The sequence below is a fragment of the Salvelinus fontinalis genome, unplaced genomic scaffold, assembly GCF_029448725.1.
Source record: "Salvelinus fontinalis isolate EN_2023a unplaced genomic scaffold, ASM2944872v1 scaffold_0091, whole genome shotgun sequence".
NCBI classification, from domain to species: Eukaryota; Metazoa; Chordata; class Actinopteri; order Salmoniformes; family Salmonidae; genus Salvelinus; species Salvelinus fontinalis.
Window position 1 is genome coordinate 237,501 of NW_026600300.1, and position 27,572 is coordinate 265,072.

The 27,572-nt window shown below is 47.2% G+C and overlaps 1 protein-coding gene across 1 annotated transcript in view; it reads left to right on the top strand.

Annotated features, from left to right (window-relative positions):
* The window catches only part of nbas (NBAS subunit of NRZ tethering complex), a 346,091-nt gene that overhangs the window by 136,553 nt on the left and 181,966 nt on the right, over window positions 1-27,572 (top strand). Inside the window, exons 28-31 of the mRNA XM_055911766.1 lie at window positions 6,762-6,884; window positions 7,839-7,941; window positions 12,895-13,139; window positions 16,330-16,442. Coding sequence (XP_055767741.1) covers window positions 6,762-6,884; window positions 7,839-7,941; window positions 12,895-13,139; window positions 16,330-16,442 — 584 coding nt within the window. The remainder of the gene's footprint in view (window positions 1-6,761; window positions 6,885-7,838; window positions 7,942-12,894; window positions 13,140-16,329; window positions 16,443-27,572) is intronic.

A 27,572-nucleotide genomic window follows, 5' to 3' on the forward strand; every position in this document is an offset into this window, starting at 1 on the left:
AGTACCTGTGGTAGCAGGAGACTGGTGCTGCGTTGTCAATACCTGTGGTAGCAGGGGACTGGTGCTGTGTTGTCAGTACCTGTGGTAGCAGGAGACTGGTGCTGTGTTGTCAGTACCTGTGGTAGCAGGGGACTGGTGCTGCGTTGTCAGTACCTGTGGTAGCAGGAGACTGGTGCTGCGTTGTCAGTACCTGTGGTAGCAGGGGACTGGTGCTGCGTTGTCAGTACCTGTGGTAGCAGGAGACTGGTGCTGCGTTGTCAGTACCTGTGGTAGCAGGGGACTGGTGCTGTGTTGTCCCCAATACCTGTGGTAGCAGGAGACTGGTGCTGCGTTGTCAGTACCTGTGGTAGCAGGAGACTGGTGCTGCGTTGTCAGTACCTATGGTAGCAGGAGACTGGTGCTGTGTTGTCAGTACCTGTGGTAGCAGGGGACTGGTGCTGCGTTGTCCCCAATACCTGTGGTAGCAGGAGACTGGTGCTGCATTGTCAATACCTGTGGTAGCAGGGGACTGGTGCTGCGTTGTCAGTACCTGTGGTAGCAGGAGACTGGTGCTGTGTTGTCAGTACCTGTGGTAGCAGGAGACTGGTGCTGCGTTGTCAGTACCTGTGGTAGCAGGGGACTGGTGCTGTGTTGTCCCCAATACCTGTGGTAGCAGGGGACTGGTGCTGTGTTGTCAGTACCTGTGGTAGCAGGAGACTGGTGCTGCGTTGTCAGTACCTGTGGTAGCAGGGGACTGGTGCTGTGTTGTCCCCAATACCTGTGGTAGCAGGGGACTGGTGCTGTGTTGTCCCCAATACCTGTGGTAGCAGGGGACTGGTGCTGTGTTGTCCCCAATACCTGTGGTAGCAGGGGACTGGTGCTGTGTTGTCAATACCTGTGGTAGCAGGAGACTGGTGCTGTGTTGTCAATACCTGTGGTAGCAGGGGACTGGTGCTGTGTTGTCAATACCTGTGGTAGCAGGGGACTGGTGCTGTGTTGTCAATACCTGTGGTAGCAGGGGACTGGTGATGTGTTGTCAATACCTGTGGTAGCAGGAGACTGGTGCTGTGTTGTCAGTACCTGTGGTAGCAGGGGACTGGTGCTGCGTTGTCAATACCTGTGGTAGCAGGAGACTGGTGCTGTGTTGTCAGTACCTGTGGTAGCAGGAGACTGGTGCTGTGTTGTCAGTACCTGTGGTAGCAGGGGACTGGTGCTGCGTTGTCAATACCTGTGGTAGCAGGGGACTGGTGCTGTGTTGTCCTCAATACCTGTGGTATCAGGAGACTGGTGCTGCGTTGTCAGTACCTGTGGTAGCAGGGGACTGGTGCTGTGTTGTCAGTACCTGTGGTAGCAGGGGACTGGTGATGCGTTGTCAGTACCTGTGGTAGCAGGAGACTGGTGCTGCGTTGTCAATACCTGTGGTAGCAGGGGACTGGTGCTGTGTTGTCAGTACCTGTGGTAGCAGGGGACTGGTGCTGTGTTGTCAGTACCTGTGGTAGCAGGGGACTGGTGATGCGTTGCCAGTACCTGTGGTAGCAGGAGACTGGTGCTGTGTTGTCAATACCTGTGGTAGCAGGGGACTGGTGCTGTGTTGTCAGTACCTGTGGTAGCAGGGGACTGGTGATGTGTTGTCCCCAATACCTGTGGTAGCAGGGGACTGGAGCTGCGTTGTCAATACCTGGTGTTCTGGTCCTGTGTCTTGGGCCCACTGCTCACAGAGGTCCAGGATGTGCTTCGATACAAGTCCATTAGATATCTGAATCATTTTAAACCCCATCAAGTCCATTAGATATCTGAATCATTTTAAACCCCATCAAGTCCATTAGATATCTGAATCATTTTAAACCCCATCAAGTCCATTAGATATCTGAATCATTTAAAACCCCATCAAGTCCATTAGATATCTGAATCATTTTAAACCCCATCAAGTCCATTAGATATCTGAATCATTTTAAACCCCATCAAGTCCATTAGATATCTGAATCATTTTAAACCCCATCAAGTCCATTAGATATCTGAATCATTTTAAACCCCATCAAGTCCATTAGATATCTGAATCATTTAAAACCCCATCAAGTCCATTAGATATCTGAATCATTTTAAACCCCATCAAGTCCATTAGATATCTGAATCATTTAAAACCCCATCACTGAAATAATTAGCTCATTCAAACGGGAAATGTTAGCTTAGTAGCATTAGTTATTAAATCCCTCCAACCACACACACACACACACACACACACACACACACACACACACACACACACACACACACACACACACACACACACACACACACACACACACACACACACAGGGAGATGAAAGGGGTGTAAATGTGTGTACTCCTGAATGAAACCTGGGATCCTCTCCTGTGTGTGTCAGGGGTATTGACATCAGGGTCATACCTCTACAGCTGTTCTTGCTCTGCCAGACCTTATTACCATAGTTAACAGGTGCTGTGTGTATGTGATGTGATGTGATGTGATGTGATGTGTGTGTGTGTGTGTGTGTGTGTGATGTGTGTATGTGATGTGATGTGTGTATGTGATGTGATGTGATGTGATGTGATGTGATGTGATGTGATGTGATGTGTGTGTGTGTGTGTGTGTGTGTGTGTGTGTGTGTGTGTGTGTGTGTGTGTGTGTGTGTGTGTGTGTGAATGTGAGATGGTGCACAATGTTTATTCATGGATGCTATTGAGTTCAAATGTGTTGCACTGTTAACGTGTTCTCTCTCTTAATGTGTTCCTCCCTTCCTTTCTCTCCCCCTCCTCTCTCCTTCCTCTCTCCCCCACCTCCCTCTCCTCCTTCTCTTCTCTCTCGACCTTTCTCTCCCCCGACCTCTCTCCTTCCTCTCTCCCCCCACCTCCCTCCCTCCATATCTCTCTCCTTCCCTTCTCTCCCCCACCTCTCTTCCTTCCTCTCTCCCCCACCTCCCTCCCTCCTTATCTCTCTCCTTCCTCTCTCCCCCTCTCTCTCCTTCCTCTCTCCCCCACCTCCCTCCTCCTTATCTCTCTCGTTCCTCTCTCCCCCCACCTCTCTCCTTCCTCTCTCCCCCACCTCCCTCCCTCCTTATCTCTCTCCTTCCTCTCCTCCCCCACCTCCCTCCCTCCTTATCTCTCTCCTCCTCTCTCCCCCACCTCTCTCCTTCCTCTCTCTCCCCCACCTCCCTCCCTCCTTATCTCTCTCCTTCCTCTCTCCCCCACCTCTCTCCTTCCTCTCTCCCCCACCTCCCTCCCTCCTTATCTCTCTCGTTCCTCTCTCCCCCACCTCTCTCTCTTCCTCTCTTCCCCACCTCACCTCCCTCCTTATCCCTCTCCTTCCTCTCTCCCCCCACCTCTCTCCTTCCTCTCTCCCCCACCTCCCTCGCCTCCTTATCTCTCTCGTTTCCTCTCTCCCCCACCTCTCTCTTCCTCTCTCCCCACCTCCCTCCCTCCTTCTCTCTCTCGTTCCTCTCTCCCCCACCTCTCTCCTTCCTCTCTCCCCCACCTCCCTCCCTCCTTCTCTCTCTCGTTCCTCTCTCCCCCACCTCTCTCCTTCCTCTCTCCCCACCTCCCTCCCTCCTTATCTCTCTCCTTCCTCTCTCCCCCACCTCTCACCTTCCTCTCTCCCCCACCTCCCTCCCTCCTTCTCTCTCTCCTACCTCTCTCCCTCCACCTCTCTCCTTCCTCTCTCCCCCACCTCCCTCCCTCCTTATCTCTCTCCTTCCTCTCTCCCCCACCTCTCTCCTTCCTCTCTCCCCCACCTCCCTCCCTCCTTATCTCTCTCGTTCCTCTCTCCCCCACCTCTCTCCTTCCTCTCTCCCCCACCTCCTCCCTCCTTATCTCTCTCCTTCCTCTCTCCCCCACCTCCCTCCCTCCTTATCTCTCTCCTTCCTCTCTCCCCCACCTCTCTCCTTCCTCTCTCCCCCACCTCCCTCCCTCCTTATCTCTCTCCTTCCTCTCTCCCCCACCTCTCTCCTTCCTCTCTCCCCCACCTCCCTCCCTCCTTATCTCTCTCGTTCCTCTCTCCCCCACCTCTCTCCTTCCTCTCTCCCCCACCTCCCTCCCTCCTTATCTCTCTCCTTCCTCTCTCCCCCACCTCTCTCCTTCCTCTCTCCCCCACCACCCTCCCTCCTTATCTCTCTCGTTCCTCTCTCCCCCACCTCTCTCCTTCCTCTCTCCCCCACCTCCCTCCCTCCTTATCTCTCTCCTTCCTCTCTCCCCCACCTCTCTCCTTCCTCTCTCCCCCACCTCCCTCCCTCCTTATCTCTCTCCTTCCTTTCTCTCCCCCACCTCTCTCCTTCCTCTCTCCCCCACCTCCCTCCCTCCTTATCTCTCTCCTTCCTCTCTCCCCCACCTCTCTCCTTCCTCTCTCCCCCACCTCCCTCCCTCCTTATCTCTCTCGTTCCTCTCTCCCCCACCTCTCTCCTTCCTCTCTTCCCCACCTCCCTCCCTCCTTATCTCTCTCCTTCCTCTCTCCCCCACCTCCCTCCCTCCTTATCTCTCTCCTTCCTCTCTCCCCCACCTCTCTCCTTCCTCTCTCCCCCACCTCCCTCCCTCCTTATCTCTCTCCTTCCTCTCTCCCCCACCTCTCTCCTTCCTCTCTCCCCCACCTCCCTCCCTCCTTATCTCTCTCGTTCCTCTCTCCCCCACCTCTCTCCTTCCTCTCTCCCCCACCTCCCTCCCTCCTTATCTCTCTCCTTCCTCTCTCCCCCACCTCTCTCCTTCCTCTCTCCCCCACCTCCCTCCCTCCTTATCTCTCTCGTTCCTCTCTCCCCCACCTCTCTCCTTCCTCTCTCCCCCACCTCCCTCCCTCCTTATCTCTCTCCTTCCTTTCTCTCCCCCACCTCTCTCCTTCCTCTCTCCCCCACCTCCCTCCCTCCTTATCTCTCTCCTTCCTCTCTCCCCCACCTCTCTCCTTCCTCTCTCCCCCACCTCCCTCCCTCCTTATCTCTCTCGTTCCTCTCTCCCCCACCTCTCTCCTTCCTCTCTCCCCCACCTCCCTCCCTCCTTATCTCTCTCCTTCCTCTCTCCCCCACCTCCCTCCCTCCTTATCTCTCTCCTTCCTCTCTCCCCCACCTCTCTCCTTCCTCTCTCCCCCACCTCCCTCCCTCCTTATCTCTCTCCTTCCTCTCTCCCCCACCTCTCTCCTTCCTCTCTCCCCCACCTCCCTCCCTCCTTATCTCTCTCGTTCCTCTCTCCCCCACCTCTCTCCTTCCTCTCTCCCCCACCTCCCTCCCTCCTTATCTCTCTCCTTCCTCTCTCCCCCACCTCTCTCCTTCCTCTCTCCCCCACCTCCCTCCCTCCTTATCTCTCTCGTTCCTCTCTCCCCCACCTCTCTCCTTCCTCTCTCCCCCACCTCCCTCCCTCCTTATCTCTCTCCTTCCTCTCTCCCCCACCTCTCTCCTTCCTCTCTCCCCCACCTCCCTCCCTCCTTATCTCTCTCCTTCCTCTCTCCCCCACCTCTCTCCTTCCTCTCTCCCCCACCTCTCTCCTTCCTCTCTCCCCCACCTCTCTCCTTCCTCTCTCCCCCACCTCTCTCCTTCCTCTCTCCCCCACCTCTCTCCTTCCTCTCTCCCCCACCTCTCTCCTTCCTCTCTCCCCCACCTCCCTCCCTCCTTATCTCTCTCCTTCCTCTCTCCCCCACCTCTCTCCTTCCTCTCTCCCCCACCTCCCTCCCTCCTTATCTCTCTCGTTCCTCTCTCCCCCACCTCTCTCCTTCCTCTCTCCCCCACCTCCCTCCCTCCTTATCTCTCTCCTTCCTCTCTCCCCCACCTCTCTCCTTCCTCTCTCCCCCACCTCCCTCCCTCCTTATCTCTCTCGTTCCTCTCTCCCCCACCTCTCTCCTTCCTCTCTCCCCCACCTCCCTCCCTCCTTATCTCTCTCCTTCCTCTCTCCCCCACCTCTCTCCTTCCTCTCTCCCCCACCTCCCTCCCTCCTTATCTCTCTCCTTCCTCTCTCCCCCACCTCTCTCCTTCCTCTCTCCCCCACCTCTCTCCTTCCTCTCTCCCCCACCTCTCTCCTTCCTCTCTCCCCCACCTCTCTCCTTCCTCTCTCCCCCACCTCTCTCCTTCCTCTCTCCCCCACCTCTCTCCTTCCTCTCTCCCCCACCTCCCTCCCTCCTTATCTCTCTCCTTCCTCTCTCCCCCACCTCTCTCCTTCCTCTCTCCCCCACCTCTCTCCTTCCTCTCTCCCCCACCTCTCTCCTTCCTCTCTCCCCCACCTCTCTCCTTCCTCTCTCCCCCACCTCTCTCCTTCCTCTCTCCCCCACCTCTCTCCTTCCTCTCTCCCCCACCTCTCTCCTTCCTCTCTCCCCCACCTCTCTCCTTCCTCTCTCCCCCACCTCTCTCCTTCCTCTCTCCCCCACCTCTCTCCTTCCTCTCTCCCCCACCTCTCTCCTTCCTCTCTCCCCCACCTCTCTCCTTCCTCTCTCCTTCCTCTCTCCCCCACCTCCCTCCCTCCTTATCTCTCTCCTTCCTCTCTCCCCCACCTCTCTCCTTCCTCTCTCCCCCACCTCCCTCCCTCCTTATCTCTCTCGTTCCTCTCTCCCCCACCTCTCTCCTTCCTCTCTCCCCCACCTCCCTCCCTCCTTATCTCTCTCCTTATCTCTCTCCTTCCTCTCTCCCCCACCTCCCTCCCTCCCTTTCTCTCCCCCACCTCCCTCCTTATCTCTCTCCTTCCTCTCTCCCCTACCTCTCTCCCCCACCTCTCTCTCCTTCCTCTCTCTCCCTCCTGATATCTCTTCTCCCTCTCTCCCCCACCTCCCTCCCTCTCTCCCCCACCTCCCTTCCTCCCCTCAGTGTGGTAGAGGTGTTGGAGAAGCATGATCTTCAGAAGCCTGTCTCCTATGTGAGGAGTAGCCAGACCAGTACAGAGGAGGCTCATGATCTCATGGTCAAACTCTGCAGACACACCGGGCGCAGGTACCACACACACACACACACACACACACACACACACACACACACACCGGGCGCAGGTACCACACACACACACACACACACACACACACACACACACACACACACACACACCGGGCGCAGGTACCACACACACACACACACACACACACACACACACACACACACACACACACACACACACACACACACACACACACACACACACACACCGGGCGCAGGTACCACACACACACACCGGGCGCAGGTAACGCACGCACGCACGCACACACACACCGGGCTCAGGTACCACACACACGCACGCACGCACACACACACACACCGGGCGCAAGTAACGCACGCACGCACGCACACACACACCGGGCTCAGGTACCACACACACGCACGCACACACACACACACACCGCTGCAGGACCCCTGTCTGTCTGTGTGGAGAGGTGCTACAGATGAATATATTGACTGATTGGTTAGCTAATTGATTATATCATGTGTCCAGGACCCCCCCTGTCAGTGAGTCTGTGTGGAGAGGTGCTACAGATGAATATATTGACTGATTGGTTAGCTAATTGATTATATCATGTGTCCAGGACCCCCCCTGTCAGTGAGTCTGTGTGGAGAGGTGTGCTACAGATGAATATATTGACTGATTGGTTAGCTAATTGATTATATCATGTGTCCAGGACCCCCCCTGTCAGTGAGTCTGTGTGGAGAGGTGTGCTACAGATGAATATATTGACTGATTGGTTAGCTAATTGATTATATCATGTGTCCAGGACCCCCCCTGTCAGTGAGTCTGTGTGGAGAGGTGCTACAGATGAATATATTGACTGATTGGTTAGCTAATTGATTATATCATGTGTCCAGGACCCCCCCTGTCAGTGAGTCTGTGTGGAGAGGTGTGCTACAGATGAATATATTGACTGATTGGTTAGCTAATTGATTATATCATGTGTCCAGGACCCCCCCTGTCAGTGAGTCTGTGTGGAGAGGTGTGCTACAGGACCTGCTGGACATGCAGCGTAGCGTGTACACCTGTCTCCTACCTGACACCTGTCACCAGGTAACCCACACATTCTCACGATTTACTACAATAGGACATTCACTCTGGGGTTGAAGGCAGGGATTCTTCATCATGAGTTCCTTACTGAGACCTGGACAACCAGGTGAGGGGAGTTCCTTACTGAGACAACCAGGTGAGGGGAGTTCCTTACTGAGACAACCAGGTGAGGGGAGTTCCTTACTGAGACCTAGACAACCAGGTGAGGGGAGTTCCTTACTGAGACAACCAGGTGAGGGGAGTTCCTTACTGAGACCTGGACAACCAGGTGAGGGGAGTTCCTTACTGAGACAACCAGGTGAGGGGAGTTCCTTACTGAGACAACCAGGTGAGGGGAGTTCCTTACTGAGACCTGGACAACCAGGTGAGGGGAGTTCCTTACTGAGACAACCAGGTGAGGGGAGTTCCTTACTGAGACCTAGACAACCAGGTGAGGGGAGTTCCTTACTGAGACAACCAGGTGAGGGGAGTTCCTTACTGAGACCTGGACAACCAGGTGAGGGGAGTTCCTTACTGAGACAACCAGGTGAGGGGAGTTCCTTACTGAGACCTGGACAACCAGGTGAGGGGAGTTCCTTACTGAGACAACCAGGTGAGGGGAGTTCCTTACTGAGACCTGGACAACCAGGTGAGGGGAGTTCCTTACTGAGACCTGGACAACCAGGTGAGGGGAGTTCCTTACTGAGACCTAGACAACCAGGTGAGGGGAGTTCCTTACTGAGACAACCAGGTGAGGGGAGTTCCTTACTGAGACCTGGACAACCAGGTGAGGGGAGTTCCTTACTGAGACCTGGACAACCAGGTGAGGGGAGTTCCTTACTGAGACCTAGACAACCAGGTGAGAGGAGTTCCTTACTGAGACCTAGACAACCAGGTGAGGGGAGTTCCTTACTGATACAACCAGGTGAGGGGAGTTCCTTACTGAGACCTGGAAAACCAGGTGAGGGGAGTTCCTTACTGAGACCTGGACAACCAGGTGAGGGGAGTTCCTTACTGAGACAACCAGGTGAGGGGAGTTCCTTACTGAGACCTGGACAACCAGGTGAGGGGAGTTCCTTACTGAGACAACCAGGTGAGGGGAGTTCCTTACTGAGACCTGGACAACCAGGTGAGGGGAGTTCCTTACTGAGACCTAGACAACCAGGTGAGGGGAGTTCCTTACTGAGACCTAGACAACCAGGTGAGAGGAGTTCCTTACTGAGACCTAGACAACCAGGTGAGGGGAGTTCCTTACTGAGACAACCAGGTGAGGGGAGTTCCTTACTGAGACCTGGACAACCAGGTGAGGGGAGTTCCTTACTGAGACCTGGACAACCAGGTGAGGGGAGTTCCTTACTGAGACCTAGACAACCAGGTGAGGGGAGTTCCTTACTGAGACAACCAGGTGAGGGGAGTTCCTTACTGAGACCTGGACAACCAGGTGAGGGGAGTTCCTTACTGAGACAACCAGGTGAGGGGAGTTCCTTACTGAGACAACCAGGTGAGGGGAGTTCCTTACTGAGACAACCACGTGAGGGGAGTTCCTTATTGAGACCTAGACAACCAGATGAGGGGAGTTCCTTACTGAGACCTAGACAACCAGATGAGGGGAGTTCCTTATTGAGACCTAGACAACCAGGTGAGGGGAGTTCCTTACTGAGACCTAGACAACCAGGTGAGGATAGTTCCTTACTGAGACCTAGACAACCAGGTGAGGGGAGTTCCTTACTGAGACAACCAGGTGAGGGGAGTTCCTTACTGAGACAACCAGGTGAGGGGAGTTCCTTACTGAGAACTAGACAACCAGGTGAGGGGAGTTCCTTACTGAGACCTAGACAACCAGGTGAGGGGAGTTCCTTACTGAGACCTAGACAACCAGGTGAGGAGAGTCCCTTACTAAGACAACCAGGTGAGGGGAGTTCCTTACTGAGACCTAGACAACCAGGTGAGGGGAGTTCCTTACTGAGACCTAGACAACCAGGTGAGGGGAGTTCCTTACTCAGACCTGGACAACCAGGTGAGGGGAGTTCCTTACTCAGACCTGGACAACCAGGTGAGGGGAGTTCCTTACTGAGACCTAGACAACCAGGTGAGGGGAGTTCCTTACTGAGATCTAGACAACCAGGTGAGAGGAGTTCCTTACTGAGACCTAGACAACCAGGTGAGTAGAGTTCCTTACTGAGACCTAGACAACCAGGTGAGGGGAGTTCCTTACTGAGCCCTAGACAACCAGGTGAGGGGAGTTCCTTACTGAGATCTAGACAACCAGGTGAGGGGAGTTCCTTACTGAGACCTAGACAACCAGGTGAGGAGAGTTCCTTACTGAGATCTAGACAACCAGGTGAGGGGAGTTCCTTACTGAGACCTGGACAACCAGGTGAGGGGAGTTCCTTACTGAGACCTGGACAACCAGGTGAGGAGAGTTCCTTACTGAGATCTAGACAACCAGGTGAGGGGAGTTCCTTACTGAGATCTAGACAACCAGGTGAGGGGAGTTCCTTACTGAGACCTAGACAACCAGGTGAGGGGAGTTCCTTACTGAGACCTGGACAACCAGGTGAGGGGATTTCCTTACTGAGACCTAGACAACCAGGTGTGTGGAGTTCCTTACTGAGACAACCAGGTGAGGGGAGTTCCTTACTGAGACAACCAGGTGAGGAGAGTTCCTTACTGAGACAACTAGGTGAGGAGAGTTCCTTACTGAGACAACCAGGTGAGGAGAGTTCCTTACTGAGATCTAGACAACCAGGTGAGGGGATTTCCTTACTGAGACCTAGACAACCAGGTGAGGGGAGTTCCTTACTGAGACCTAGACAACCAGGTGAGGGGAGTTCCTTACTGAGACCTAGACAACCAGGTGAGGGGAGTTCCTTACTGAGACCTAGACAACCAGGTGAGGGGAGTTCCTTACTGAGACCTAGACAACCAGGTGAGGGGAGTTCCTTACTGAGACCTAGACAACCAGGTGAGGGGAGTTCCTTACTGAGACCTAGACAACCAGGTGAGGGGAGTTCCTTACTGAGACCTAGACAACCAGGTGAGGGGAGTTCCTTACTGAGACCTAGACAACCAGGTGAGGAGAGTTCCTTACTGAGACCTAGACAACCAGGTGAGGGGAGTTCCTTACTGAGACCTAGACAACCAGGTGAGGGGAGTTCCTTACTGAGACCTAGACAACCAGGTGAGGGGAGTTCCTTACTGAGACCTAGACAACCAGGTGAGGGGAGTTCCTTACTGAGACCTAGACAACCAGGTGAGGAGAGTTCCTTACTGAGACCTAGACAACCAGGTGAGGGGAGTTCCTTACTGAGACCTAGACAACCAGGTGAGGGAAGTTCCTTACTGAGACCTGGACAACCAGGTGAGGGGAGTTCCTTACTGAGACCTGGACAACCAGGTGAGGGGAGTTCCTTACTGAGACAACCAGGTGAGGAGAGTTCCTTACTGAGACCTGGACAACCAGGTGAGGGGAGTTCCTTACTGAGACCTAGACAACCAGGTGAGGGGAGTTCCTTACTGAGACCTAGACAACCAGGTGAGGGGAGTTCCTTACTGAGACCTAGACAACCAGGTGAGGGGAGTTCCTTACTAATGTCTTTACCTGTCTCCCCCCTCCCTGTCTTTACCTCTCTCCCCCTCCCTGTCTTTACCTGTCTCCCCCCTCCCTGTCTTTACCTCTCTCCCCCTCCCTGTCTTTACCCGTCCCCCCTCCCTGTCTTCACCCCCCCCACCCCCTCCCTGTCTTTACCCGTCTCCCCCCCCCCCCTGTCTTTACCCGTCTCCCCCCTCCCTGTCTTTACCCGTCTCCCCCCCCCTGTCTTTACCCGTCTCCCCCCCTCCCTGTCTTTACCCGTCTCCCCCCTCCCTGTCTTTACCTGTCTCCCCCCTCCCTGTCTTTACCCGTCTCCCCCCTCCCTGTCTTTACCCGTCTCCCCCCTCCCTGTCTTTACCCGTCTCCCCCCTCCCTGTCTTTACCTGTCTCCCCCCTCCCTGTCTTTACCCGTCTCCCCCCTCCCTGTCTTTACCCGTCTCCCCCCTCCCCTCCCTGTCTTTACCCGTCTCCCCCCTTGTCTTTACCCGTCTCCCCCCTCCCTGTCTTTACCCGTCTCCCCCCTCCCTGTCTTTACCCGTCTCCCCCCTCCCTGTCTTTACCCGTCTCCCCCCCTGCCTTTACCCGTCTCCCCCCTCCCTGCCTTTACCCGTCTCCCCCCTCCCTGTCTTTACCCCCCTCCCCCCTCCCTGTCTTTACCCCCCTCCCCCCTCCCTGTCTTTACCCGTCTCCCCCCTCCCTGTCTTTACCCCCGTCTCCCCCCTCCCTGTCTTTACCCCCGTCTCCCCCCCTGTCTTTACCCGTCTCCCCCCCCCCCCCCCCTGTCTTTACCCGTCTCCCCCCCCCTGTCTTTACCCGTCTCCCCCCCCCCCTGTCTTTACCCGTCTCCCCCCCCCCCCTGTCTTTACCCGTCTCCCCCCCCCCTGTCTTTACCCGTCTCCCCCCCCCTGTCTTTACCCGTCTCCCCCCCCTGTCTTTACCCGTCCCCCCCCCCCTGTCTTTACCCGTCCCCCCCCCCTGTCTTTACCCGTCTCCCCCCCCCTGTCTTTACCCGTCTCCCCCCCCCCTGTCTTTACCCGTCTCCCCCCCTCCCTGTCTTTACCCGTCTCCCCCCCTCCCTGTCTTTACCCGTCTCCCCCCCCTGTCTTTACCCGTCTCACCCCTCCCTGACTTTACCCGTCTCCCCCCCCCCCCTGTCTTTACCCGTCTCCCCCCCCCCCCTGTCTTTACCCGTCTCCCCCCCCCCTGTCTTTACCTGTCTCCCCCCTCCCTGTCTTTTCCCGTCTCCCCCCTCCCCTCCCTGTCTTTACCCGTCTCCCCCCTCCCTGTCTTTACCCGTCTCCCCCCTCCCTGTCTTTACCCGTCTCCCCCCTCCCCTGTCTTTACCTGTCTCCCCCCTCCCCTGTCTTTACCCCCCCCCCTGTCAGATATTTGTGGAGTCATTGCTGTGCAGTAGCCGTCCGGAGAACGTCGTCCTGGCCGGTCAGCTGATACACTGTTCAGCGGTCAGCCGGGATGTGGTTCCGGTCGGCGTGTCATTCCGAGACCGGGGTCGCGGCGGCGTGAGCGCTAAGGTCAACTACCACACAGCCGTAGAGCTGGTTCTGGCTGCTGCCAGGGAATACTTCAACTCCTCCACCACCCTCACCGACCCTTGTATAGAACTGGCCCGGTGAGTAGGGTGGGTTTTTGTCCAGTCTTCTGAAGACGTGCGTTAATGCTTGTTATGTATCTCAAAAGGACGGTGTGTCTGTCGGCCGGGCACGGGAACAGTCATTGGGTCATCAGTCTTTAATAGTAACCCCCGTGTCTCTCACACGGACACTACCGTTCTTCCCGGTGAGTTTTCTAGTTGATGGTCTGGTCGGTACAGACTGGGTTATTGTTCTGTGGGTTCTGGGGAAACACTCACCTAATGTAGCAGGTGGAAACATCTCCAACATACTGGTCTTGACGAGAAGAAGAAAAACAGGTTCTCTTCTGCGCTGTTCCAACCAATCCCCTGAGGGGGGAGGTTCTCTTCTGCGCTGTTCCAACCAATCCCCTGAGGGGGGAGGTTCTCTTCTGCGCTGTTCCAACCAATCCCATGAGGGGGGAGGTTCTCTTCTGCGCTGTTCCAACCAATCCCCTGAGGGGGGAGGTTCTCTTCTGCGCTGTTCCAACCAATCCCCTGAGGGGGGAGGTTCTCTTCTGCGCTGTTCCAACCAATCCCCTGAGGGGGGGGTTCTCTAATGCGCTGTTCCAACCAATCCCCTGAGGGGGGAGGTTCTCTTCTGCGCTGTTCCAACCAATCCCCTGAGGGGGGGAGGTTCTCTTCTGCGCTGTTCCAACCAATCCCCTGAGGAGGAGGAGCTAAGATGGAGTGTCACCTTGTTAACCTCCAAAATGGGAAGTCTCGTCACAGGCCGTCTTTCCATTTACCCTGAAAACCAGAACCTCTGGTTGGTTGGGACTCTACAGAGGATATAGTGAACAGACTCCCCTCTCCTTTCCTCCTCTAGTCAGTAGAAATGCTTCATAAGCAGGATTTCGCCTGCTGATTTCGTCAGACTCCTGGTCAAAAGTAGTGCACTATATAGGGAATATGATGCCGTTTGGGACCCAGGTCCATAGAAGCTTGGTGAATCAGCAGAAAGCCAATGTTCGGAGATAAATGGTGAATCGGCAGAAAGCCAATGTTCGGAGATAAATGGTGAATCGGCAGAAAGCCAATGTTCGGAGATAAATGGTGAATCGGCAGAAAGCCAATGTTCGGAGATAAATGGTGAATCGGCAGAAAGCCAATGTTCGGAGATAAATGGTGAATCGGCAGAAAGCCAATGTTCGGAGATAAATGGTGAATCGGCAGAAAGCCAATGTTCGGAGATAAATGGTGAATCGGCAGAAAGCCAATGTTCGGAGATAAATGGTGAATCGCCAGAAAGCCAATGTTCGGAGATAAATGGTGAATCGGCAGAAAGCCAATGTTCGGAGATAAATGGTGAATCGGCAGAAAGCCAATGTTCGGAGATAAATGGTGAATCGGCAGAAAGCCAATGTTCGGAGATAAATGGTGAATCGGCAGAAAGCCAATGTTCGAAGATAAATGGTGAATCGGCAGAAAGCCAATGTTCGGAGATAAATGGTGAATCGGCAGAAAGCCAAAGTTCGGAGATAAATGGTGAATCGGCAGAAAGCCAATGTTCGGAGATAAATGGTGAATCGGCAGAAAGCCAATGTTCGGAGATAAATGGCGAATCGGCAGAAAGCCAATGTTCGGAGATAAATGGCGAATCGGCAGAAAGCCAATGTTCGGAGATAAATGGCGAATCGGCAGAAAGCCAATGTTCGGAGATAAATGGCGAATCGGCAGAAAGCCAATGTTCGGAGATAAATGGCGAATCGGCAGAAAGCCAATGTTCGGAGATAAATGGCGAATCGGCAGAAAGCCAATGTTCGGAGATAAATGGTGAATCGGCAGAAAGCCAATGTTCGGAGATAAATGGTGAATCGGCAGAAAGCCAATGTTCGGAGATAAATGGTGAAGCTTCAATCTCAGAAGTATTGCTTTCTACTGATACCTCGTCTGTCTCTGTATGGCTACCTGGTTTATATATTTATTAACTTTCTTTATTCTGTACATTTCTTCTTCTACAATCTGTTTCTAAAGTTATGGGGTTTATTCTGCAAACCTCAGAAAAGATTTAAGATTTAATTGGTTGTTGTGTGTTTCACGGCGTGTCTGATTGGTTGTTGTGTGTTTCACGGCGTGTCTGATTGGTTGTTGTGTGTTTCAGGGCGTGTCTGATTGGTTGTTGTGTGTTTCAGGGCGTGTCTGATTGGTTGTTGTGTGTTTCAGGGCGTGTCTGATTGGTTGTTGTGTGTTTCAGGGCGTGTCTGATTGGTTGTTGTGTGTTTCAGGGCGTGTGTGTTTCAGGGCGTGTCTGATTGGTTGTTGTGTGTTTCAGGGCGTGTCTGATTGGTTGTTGTGTGTTTCAGGGCGTGTCTGATTGGTTGTTGTGTGTTTCACGGCGTGTCTGATTGGTTGTTGTGTGTTTCACGGCGTGTCTGATTGGTTGTTGTGTGTTTCAGGGCGTGTCTGATTGGTTGTTGTGTGTTTCAGGGCGTGTCTGATTGGTTGTTGTGTGTTTCAGGGCGTGTCTGATTGGTTGTTGTGTGTTTCAGGGCGTGTCTGATTGGTTGTTGTGTGTTTCAGGGCGTGTGTGTTTCAGGGCGTGTCTGATTGGTTGTTGTGTGTTTCAGGGCGTGTCTGATTGGTTGTTGTGTGTTTCAGGGCGTGTCTGATTGGTTGTTGTGTGTTTCAGGGCGTGTCTGATTGGTTGTTGTGTGTTTCAGGGCGTGTCTGATTGGTTGTTGTCTGTTTCAGGGCGTGTCTGATTGGTTGCTGTGTGTTTCAGAGCGTGTCTGATTGGTTGTTGTGTGTTTCAGGGCGTGTCTGATTGGTTGTTGTGTGTTTCACGGCGTGTCTGATTGGTTGTTGTGTGTTTCAGGGCGTGTCTGATTGGTTGTTGTCTGTTTCAGGGCGTGTCTGATTGGTTGTTGTCTGTTTCAGGGCGTGTCTGATTGGTTGTTGTCTGTTTCAGGGCGTGTCTGATTGGTTGTTGTCTGTTTCAGGGCGTGTCTGATTGGTTGTTGTCTGTTTCAGGGCGTGTCTGATTGGTTGTTGTGTGTTTCAGGGCGTGTCTGATTGGTTGTTGTGTGTTTCAGGGCGTGTCTGATTGGTTGTTGTGTGTTTCAGGGCGTGTCTGATTGGTTGTTGTGTGTTTCAGGGCGTGTCTGATTGGTTGTTGTGTGTTTCAGGGCGTGTCTGATTGGTTGTTGTGTGTTTCAGGGCGTGTCTGATTGGTTGTTGTGTGTTTCAGGGCGTGTCTGAAGCTGATCACAGACTGTCCACCTGCGGTTCAGGAGGAGATGGATATCATCAGCTCCCTCTCTATGCTGGAGTACTTCAACGTCAAAATACTACCGCTGCAAGGTACTGTTAAAATACTACCACTACACAGTACTGTTATAATACTACCGCTGCAAGGTACTGTTAAAATACTACCACTATACAGTACTGTTATAATACTACCGCTGCAAGGTACTGTTAAAATACTACCACTACACAGTACTGTTATAATACTACCGCTGCAAGGTACTGTTAAAATACTACCACTACACAGTACTGTTATAATACTACCGCTGCAAGGTACTGTTAAAATACTACCACTACACAGTACTGTTATAATACTACCGCTGCAAGGTACTGTTAAAATACTACCACTACACAGTACTGTTATAATACTACCGCTGCAAGGTACTGTTAAAATACTACCACTGCACGGTAATGTTATAATACTACCACTACAAGGTACTGTTATAATACTACCACTATACAGTACTGTTATAATACTACACAGTACTGTTATAATACTACCACTACAAGGTACTGTTAAAATACTACACGGTACTGTTATAATACTACCACTACACAGTACTGTTATAATACTACCACTACAAGGTACTGTTATAATACTACCACTACACAGTACTGTTATAATACTACCACTACAAAGGTCTGTTATAATACTACCACTACACAGTACTGTTATAATACTACCACTACACAGTACTGTTATAATACTACAATGTACTGTTATAATACTACCACTACACAGTACTGTTATAATACTACCACTACACAGTACTGTTATAATACTACAATGTACTGTTATAATACTACCACTAAACAGTACTGTTATAATACTACAATGTACTGTTATAATACTACCACTACAATGTACTGTTATAATACTACCACTACAAGGTACTGTTATAATACTACCACTATACAGTACTGTTATAATACTACACAGTACTGTTATAATACTACCACTACAAGGTACTGTTATAATACTACCACTACAAGGTACTGTTAAAATACTACCACTACACAGTACTGTTATAATACTACTGCTGCAAGGTACTGTTAAAATACTACCACTACACAGTACTGTTAAAATACTACCGCTACACAGTACTGTTATAATACTACCGCTGCAAGGTACTGTTAAAATACTACCACTACACAGTACTGTTATAATACTACCGCTGCAAGGTACTGTTAAAATACTACAAGGTACTGTTAAAATACTACCACTGCACGGTACTGTTATAATACTACCACTATACAGTACTGTTATAATACTACACAGTACTGCTAAAATACTACCACTACACGGTACTGTTAAAATACTACCACTACACGGTACTGTTAGGATACTACCACTAAAAGGTACTGTTAAAATACTACCACTACACGGTACTGTTAAAATACTACCACTACAAGGTACTGTTAAAATACTATCACTACACAGTGCTGTTAAAATACTACCACTACACAGTACTGTTAAAATACTACCACTACAAGGTACTGTTAAAATACTCCCACTACAAGGTACTGTTAAAATACTCCCACTACAAGGTACTGTTAAAATACTACCACTACACGGTACTGTTAAAATACTACCACTACACGGTACTGTTAAAATACTACCACTACAAGGTACTGTTAAAATACTACCACTACACAGTACTGTTATAATACTACCGCTGCAAGGTACTGTTATAATACTACCACTACACAGTACTGTTATAATACTACCGCTGCAAGGTACTGTTAAAATACTACCACTACACAGTACTGTTATAATACTACCGCTGCAAGGTACTGTTAAAATACTACCACTACACAGTACTGTTATAATACTACCGCTGCAAGGTACTGTTAAAATACTACCACTACACAGTACTGTTATAATACTACCGCTGCAAGGTACTGTTAAAATACTACCACTGCACGGTAATGTTATAATACTACCACTACAAGGTACTGTTATAATACTACCACTATACAGTACTGTTATAATACTACACAGTACTGTTATAATACTACCACTACAAGGTACTGTTAAAATACTACACGGTACTGTTATAATACTACCACTACACAGTACTGTTATAATACTACCACTACAAGGTACTGTTATAATACTACCACTACAAGGGTCTGTTATAATACTACCACTACACAGTACTGTTATAATACTACCACTACACAGTACTGTTATAATACTACAATGTACTGTTATAATACTACCACTACACAGTACTGTTATAATACTACCACTACACAGTACTGTTATAATACTACAATGTACTGTTATAATACTACCACTAAACAGTACTGTTATAATTCTACAATGTACTGTTATAATACTACCACTACAATGTACTGTTATAATACTACCACTACAAGGTACTGTTATAATACTACCACTATACAGTACTGTTATAATACTACACAGTACTGTTATAATACTACCACTACAAGGTACTGTTAAAATACTACCACTACACAGTACTGTTATAATACTACTGCTGCAAGGTACTGTTAAAATACTACCACTACACAGTACTGTTATAATACTACCGCTGCAAGGTACTGTTAAAATACTACCGCTACACAGTACTGTTATAATACTACCGCTGCAAGGTACTGTTAAAATACTACAAGGTACTGTTAAAATACTACCACTGCACGGTACTGTTATAATACTACCACTATACAGTACTGTTATAATACTACACAGTACTGCTAAAATACTACCACTACACGGTACTGTTAAAATACTACCACTACACGGTACTGTTAGGATACTACCACTAAAAGGTACTGTTAAAATACTACCACTACACGGTACTGTTAAAATACTACCACTACAAGGTACTGTTAAAATACTATCACTACACAGTGCTGTTAAAATACTACCACTACACGGTACTGTTAAAATACTACCACTACAAGGTACTGTTAAAATACTCCCACTACAAGGTACTGTTAAAATACTCCCACTACAAGGTACTGTTAAAATACTACCACTACACGGTACTGTTAAAATACTACCACTACACGGTACTGTTAAAATACTACCACTACACGGTACTGTTAAAATACTACCACTACAAGGTACTGTTAAAATACTACCACTACAAGGTACTGTTAAAATACTACCACTACAAGGTACTGTTAAAATACTACCACTACAGGGTACTGTTATAATACTACCACTACACAGTACTGTTAAAATACTACCACTACAAGGTACTGTTATAATACTACCACTACACAGTACTGTTAAAATACTACCACTACAATGTACTGTTATAATACTACCACTACACGGTACCGTTATAATACTACCACTACACAGTACTGTTAAAATACTACCACTACAAGGTACTGTTAAAATACTACCACTACACGGTACTGTTAAAATACTACCACTACACGGTACCGTTATAATACTACCACTACACGGTACCGTTATAATACTACCACTACACAGTACTGTTAAAATACTACCACTACAAGGTACTGTTAAAATACTACCACTACACAGTACCGTTATAATACTACCACTACACAGTACTGTTATAATACTACAATGTACTGTTATAATACTACCACTACACGGTACTGTTATAATACTACCACTACAATGTACTGTTATAATACTACCACTATACGGTACTGTTATAATACTACCACTACACAGTACTGTTATAATACTACAATGTACTGTTATAATACTACCACTACGGGGTAATGTTATAATACTACCACTGCACAGTACTGTTATACTACCACTATACGGTACTGTTATAATACTACCACTGCACAGTACTGTTATAATACTACCACTACACGGTACTGTTAAAATACTACCACTACACGGTACTGTTATAATACTACACGGTACTGTTAAAATACTACCACTACACGGTACTGTTATAATACTACACGGTACTGTTAAAATACTACCACTGCACGGTACTGTTATAATACTACCACTGCACAGTACTGTTATAATACTACCACTACGGGGTAATGTTATAATACTACTTCTACACAGTACTGTTATAATACTACCTCTACACAGTACTGTTAAAATACTACCACTACACAGTACTGTTATAATTCTACCACTACACATTACTGTTATTATACTACCACTACGGGGTAATGTTATAATACTACTACTGCACAGTACTGTTATAATACTACCACTACGGGTAATGTTATAATACTACCTCTTCACAGTACTGTTATAATAATACCTCTACATAGTACTGTTATAATACTACCACTGCACAGTACTGTTATAATACTACCACTACGGGTAATGTTATAATACTACCACTACACGGTACTGTTATAATATTGCAATGTACTGTTATAATACTACCACTCCACGGTACTGTTATAATACTACCACTACACAGTACTGTTATAATACTACCACTACACGTTACTGTTATAATACTACCACTACACAGTACTGTTATAATACTACCACTACACGGTACTGTTATAATACTACCACTACACAGTACTGTTATAATACTACCACTGCAAGGTACTGTTATAATACTACCACTGCACAGTACTGTTATAATACTACCACTACACATTACTGATATAATACTACACGGTACTGTTATAATACTACCACTACACATTACTGTTATAATACTACCACTACACATTACTGATATAATACTACACGGTACTGTTATAATACTACCACTACACAGTACTGTTCTAATACTACCACTGCACGGTACTGTTATAATACTACCACTACACGGTACTGTTATAATACTACTCAGTACTGTTATAATACTACTCAGTACTGTTATAATAGTACCACTATACGGTACTGTTATAATAGTACCACTACAATGTACTGTTAAAATACTACCACTACAAGGTACTGTTATTATACGACCACTACACAATTCTGTTATAATACTACCACTACACAGTACTGTTAAAATACTACCACTGCACGTTACTAGTATAATACTACCACTGCACGGTACTGTTATAATACTACCACTGCACATTACTATTATAATACTACCACTGCACGTTACTATTATAATACTACCACTGCACGGTACTGTTATAATACTTACACTACAAGGTACTGTTAAAATACTACCACTACGGGGTAATGTTATAATACTACCACTACAAGGTACTGTTATAATACTACCACTACAATGTACTGTTATAATACTACCACTACAATGTACTGTTATAATACTACCACTGCACAGTACTGTTATAATACTACCACTACACAGTACTGTTATAATACTACCACTACAATGTGCTGTTATAATACTACCACTACAATGTGCTGTTATAATACTACCACTACACAGTACTGTTATAATACTACCATTACACAGTACTGTTATAATACTACCACTACAATGTACTGTTATAATACTACCACTGCACAGTACTGTTATAATACTACCACTACAATGTACTGTTATAATACTACCACTACACAGTACTGTTATAATACTACCACTACACAGTACTGTTATAATACTACCACTACAATGTACTGTTAAAATACTACCACTACAATGTACTGTTATAATACTACCACTACAATGTACTGTTAAAATACTACCACTACAAGGTACTGTTATAATACTACCACTACACAGTACTGTTATAATACTACACAGTACTGGTATAATACTACCACTACACAGTACTGTTATAATACTACTACTACACAATACTGTTATAATACTACCACTACAAGGTACTGTTATAATACTACCACTACACAGTACTGTTATAATACTACCACTACAAGGTACTGTTATAATACTACACAGTACTGGTATAATACTACCACTACACAGTACTGGTATAATACTACTACTACAAGGTACTGTTATAATACTACCACTACAATGTACTGTTATAATACTACCACTACACAGTACTGTTATAATACTACCACTACACAGTACTGTTATAATACTACCACTACAATGTACTGTTAAAATACTACCACTACAATGTACTGTTATAATACTACCACTACAATGTACTGTTAAAATACTACCACTACAAGGTACTGTTATAATACTACCACTACAAGGTACTGTTATAATACTACACAGTACTGGTATAATACTACCACTACAAGGTACTGTTATAATACTACACAGTACTGGTATAATACTACCACTACACAGTACTGGTATAATACTACTACTACAAGGTACTGTTATAATACTACACAGTACTGGTATAATACTACCACTACACGGTAGCAACCCATAACCTGACATTACCATATTAACCTGACATTACCATATTAACATGACATTACCATATTAACCTGACATTACCATATTAACATGGCATTAACATATTAACATGACATTACCATATTAACATGACATTACCATATTAACATGGCATTAACATATTAACATGGCATTACCATATTAACCTGACATTACCATATTAACATGACATTACCATATTAACATGACATTACCATATTAACATGACATTACCATATTAACATGACATTACCATATTAACATGGCATTAACATATTAACATGGCATTACCATATTAACCTGGCATTACCATATTAACATGACATTACCATATTAACATGACATTACCATATTAACATGGCATTAACATATTAACATGGCATTACCATATTAACCTGGCATTACCATATTAACATGACATTAACATATTAACATGGCATTACCATATTAACCTGGCATTACCATATTAACATGACATTACCATATTAACATGACATTACCATATTAACCTGGCATTACCACATTAACCTGACATTACCATATTAACATGGCATTACCATATTAACATGGCATTACCATATTAACATGGCATTACCATATTAACCTGGCATTACCATATTAACCTGGCATTACCACATTAACCTGACATTACCATATTAACATGGCATTACCATATTAACATGGCATTACCATATTAACATGGCATTACCATATTAACCTGACATTACCACATTAACCTGACATTACCATATTAACATGGCATTACCATATTAACATGGCATTACCATATTAACCTGACATTACCACATTAACCTGACATTACCATATTAACATGGCATTACCATATTAACATGGCATTACCATATTAACATGGCATTAACATATTAACCTGACATTACCATATTAACATGACATTACCATATTAACATGGCATTACCATATTAACATGGCATTACCATATTAACATGGCATTACCATATTAACATGGCATTACCATATTAACCTGACATTACCACATTAACCTGGCATTACCATATTAACATGGCATTACCATATTAACATGGCATTACCATATTAACCTGACATTACCATATTAACATGGCATTACCATATTAACATGGCATTACCATATTAACCTGACATTACCACATTAACCTGGCATTACCATATTAACCTGACATTACCATATTAACCTGACATTACCACATTAACATGGCATTACCATATTAACATGGCATTACCACATTAACCTGGCATTACCATATTAACATGGCATTAACTTGTTTATCCACGTTCCCTTTAGGCAAGGTGACTGAACATATTGTAGTGTTTCATGCAAGAAACACACTTTACAAAATTAAAGGTATTATTGTTCCCATACCATTATTACAGAGAATCAGACAAATTATGCCTAGTTTCTACTTAACTTATTCAATCCTGTCTCAAAATATAACTCTGCCCCTTTAAGACATTTAAAAAATAAAAGCTCTATTCCTGACTGGCTTTTCATAAATGGGTAGAAATGCACATGTTTTGTGCTCTTGCTGGATGCAACCACTCCCCCATTGTTTACTAGAAAAACTAGCAATAACTGGGCTAATAACGCACTAACTAGCAAAGGATGTGTACTAATGTGCATACGTGGCTACATTCTGCTCTCACTTTGATCTCAAATCAAGCGCATCTACTTGCGACCGCTCATGTTGTAAACACAGTCCAGTTCAAAGTGAATGGCACAGATCCATATATGGCAATGGTCTATTTGCTGTGGCTGTTAGTTCTAAGGCTTTTTTGAGTACTCTGGAGCACTGGAGAAATGCCAATGATGACTGAGATTACACCGCAAGCCCCGGCCCTTGTTCATTTTATACCTATCCTTTCCCCCCCTCATCCTTCATTTATCATTTTTTCCCTGTTCTAGTCTAAAGGTTCCATGCAGCTGCAGCTCTGATTGGTTATGGCGCCCCGCTCTGTGTAGAGTGTGCCTGAGTCGTGCCTGTCAATCCTACTCTGATGTGTTGTACACAGAACGCAATCTCTTGCATAATTCGTTTTGTGTTTGTTACATTAAAAGTGGCTTATATTGTGTTGATGCGATCAAAACTACCACAGTAAATAGAAAGTTGAATTCTTTTTCCATCTCGTGCTTCTCTGCGTGGGCTGATAGTTCTTCTGCACGGCAGTACTTTTATAATACTACCACTGCAAGGTACTGCACACAGGCCAGGATGAGCTACGCACCGGCACGCAGCTTAGAGGGAACGTTGACTGTAAGGTACCCTGTGTCGTCGTCGTTGTGTTGCCAGACGGGGTCCTCCCATTCTCCCTCATCCCTTCATCTGATATCTACATATATGGTTATTTATGGATCAACTGTCGAGCAAACATCTGTTTGATGGCCTAATTAGAGATGGAGTGTGTGTGTGTGTGTGTGTGTGTGTGTGTGTGTGTGTGTGTGTGTGTGTGTGTGTGTGTGTGTGTGTGTGTCTACATACAGTGCATTCAGAAAGAATTCAGACCCCTTGACTTTTTCCACATTTTGTTACTTTACAGCCTTATTCTAAAATTGATTAAAACAATTTTTTTCAATCTTATCACACAAAATACCTCATAATGACAAAGCAAAAAGAGGTTTTTAGAAAATGTTGCTAATTATGAAACATTTTAAACGTAAATATTACATTTGCATAAGTATTCAGACCCTTTTACTCAGTACTTTGTTGAAACACCTTTGGCAGCGATTACAGTCTTGAGTCTTCTTGGGTATGACGCTACAAGCTTGCCACACCTGTATTTGGGGAGTTTCTCCCATTCTTCTCTGCAGATCCTCTCAAGCTCTGTCAGGTTGGACGGGGAGCGTCGCTGCACAGCTATTTTCAGGTCTCTCCAGAGATGTTCGATCGGGTTCAAGTCCGGGCTCTGGCTGGGCCACTCAAGGACATTCAGAGACTTGTCCCGAAGCCACTCCTGCGTTGTCTTGGCTGTGTGCTTAGGGTCGTTGTCCTGTTGGAAGGTGAACCTTCGCCCCAGTCTGAGGTCCTGAGCGCTCTGGAGCAGGTTTTCATCAAGGATCTCTCTGTACTTTGCTCCGTTCATCTTTGCCTTGATCCTGACTAGTCTCCCAGTCCCTGCCGCTGAAAAACATCCCCACAGCACGATGCTGCTACCACCATGCTTCACCGTAGGGATCGTGTCAGGTTTCCTCCAGATGTGACGCTTGGCATTCAGGCCAAAGAGTTCAATCTTGGTTTCATCAGACAAATTAATATTTTTTTCTCATGGTCTTGAGAGTCGTTAGGTGCCTTTTGCCAAACTCCAATGTGCTGTCATGTGCCTTTTACTGACTATCATTAAATGTGAAGACTTACTTATATCAAATTAGTTCTCTAGGTTTAATAATTATTACGTGATTTAACTAATAATGTAAACATTTATTAACTAGGAAATCGGGGCACCATGGGAAATGTTGATTCTAAAGTTATAATTTTCCGAATTTAACTAGAAAAATGTAATATCTAATTAATTAGTCTTCTGTTAATGAATTATTAATTGTTACCACATTAGTCTCATTCCAAACGTCGGAAAATTCTTGGTTATCTGCGCGAACCCTAGTTTTCATAATGAATCAGCAATATACAAATTGGCTCAATTATTTATTTACTAACTAAATAATCACAGAAATACATAAACAAACAGTAGATATCAGTTACTAACAATGATAGAAAAGAGTCCCTAGTGGACGAAGCCGATATGACGGTTTGGTGGACAAAGGGAAAGGGGTGGGGACTGAGAGAGAGCGGGAAAGACAAATGGATTCACTACACACAGTCTATAATTATATACAATGAAATGCTAATCCTTCGCACATGATTGGCCGCTCATTCTGAAAGAAATTGCAATGTACGTATTTACGCCTGGACGTCGTTGTTGTCACTCCGTTGAAAACACTCGGTCGTCCTGTAGAGTTCATCAGAGTCTCTACGTAACTTTCCCAGAAGTCACAATGTCTTTCGTGGTTGTAGGTGGTGTTATTCTCAGAGAAGAAAAATCACAATGGACACTATGAAAGCTGAACCAATGGACACTATGAAAGCTGAACCAATGGACACTATGAAAGCTGAACCAATGGACACTATGAAAGCTGAACCAATGGACACTATGACAGCTGAACCAATGGACACTATGAAAGCTGAACCAATGGACACTATGACAGCTGAACCAATGGACACTATGAAAGCTGAACCAATGGACACTATGAAAGCTGAACCAATGGACACTATGACAGCTGAACCAATGGACACTATGACAGCTGAACCAATGGACACTATGACAGCTGAACCAATGGACACTATGAAAGCTGAACCAATGGACACTATGAAAGCTGAACCAATGGACACTATGACAGCTGAACCAAGTTTAATTCTTCCAAGAGGGTCACAAGCACTGATATGTAACCGTTCGTCATAGGCTGAGTCTCCTCCTACACATCTGTACGAACATCGTTCTTTACTGCTAGTGATAAGGGTCATACACTTTTCATTTCTCCCTTAAGGTGACCTGACCTGACCTCAACCCCCCTCCGTCACTAATCCATGGCTCTCTCCTCTTATCAATGCCTGCCCTGACCTCAACCCCCCTCCGTCACTAATCCATGGCTCTCTCCTCTTATCAATGCCTGCCCTGACCTCAACCCCCCCCCCCCGTCACTAATCCATGGCTCTCTCTCCTCTTATCAATGCCTGCCCTGACCTCAACCCCCCTCTGTCACTAATCCATGGCTCTCTCCTCATATCAATGCCTGCCCTGACCTCAACCCCCCCCCCCCCCTCCGTCACTAATCCATGGCTCTCTCTCCTCTTATCAATGCCTGCCCTGACCTCAACCCCCCCCCCCCCCC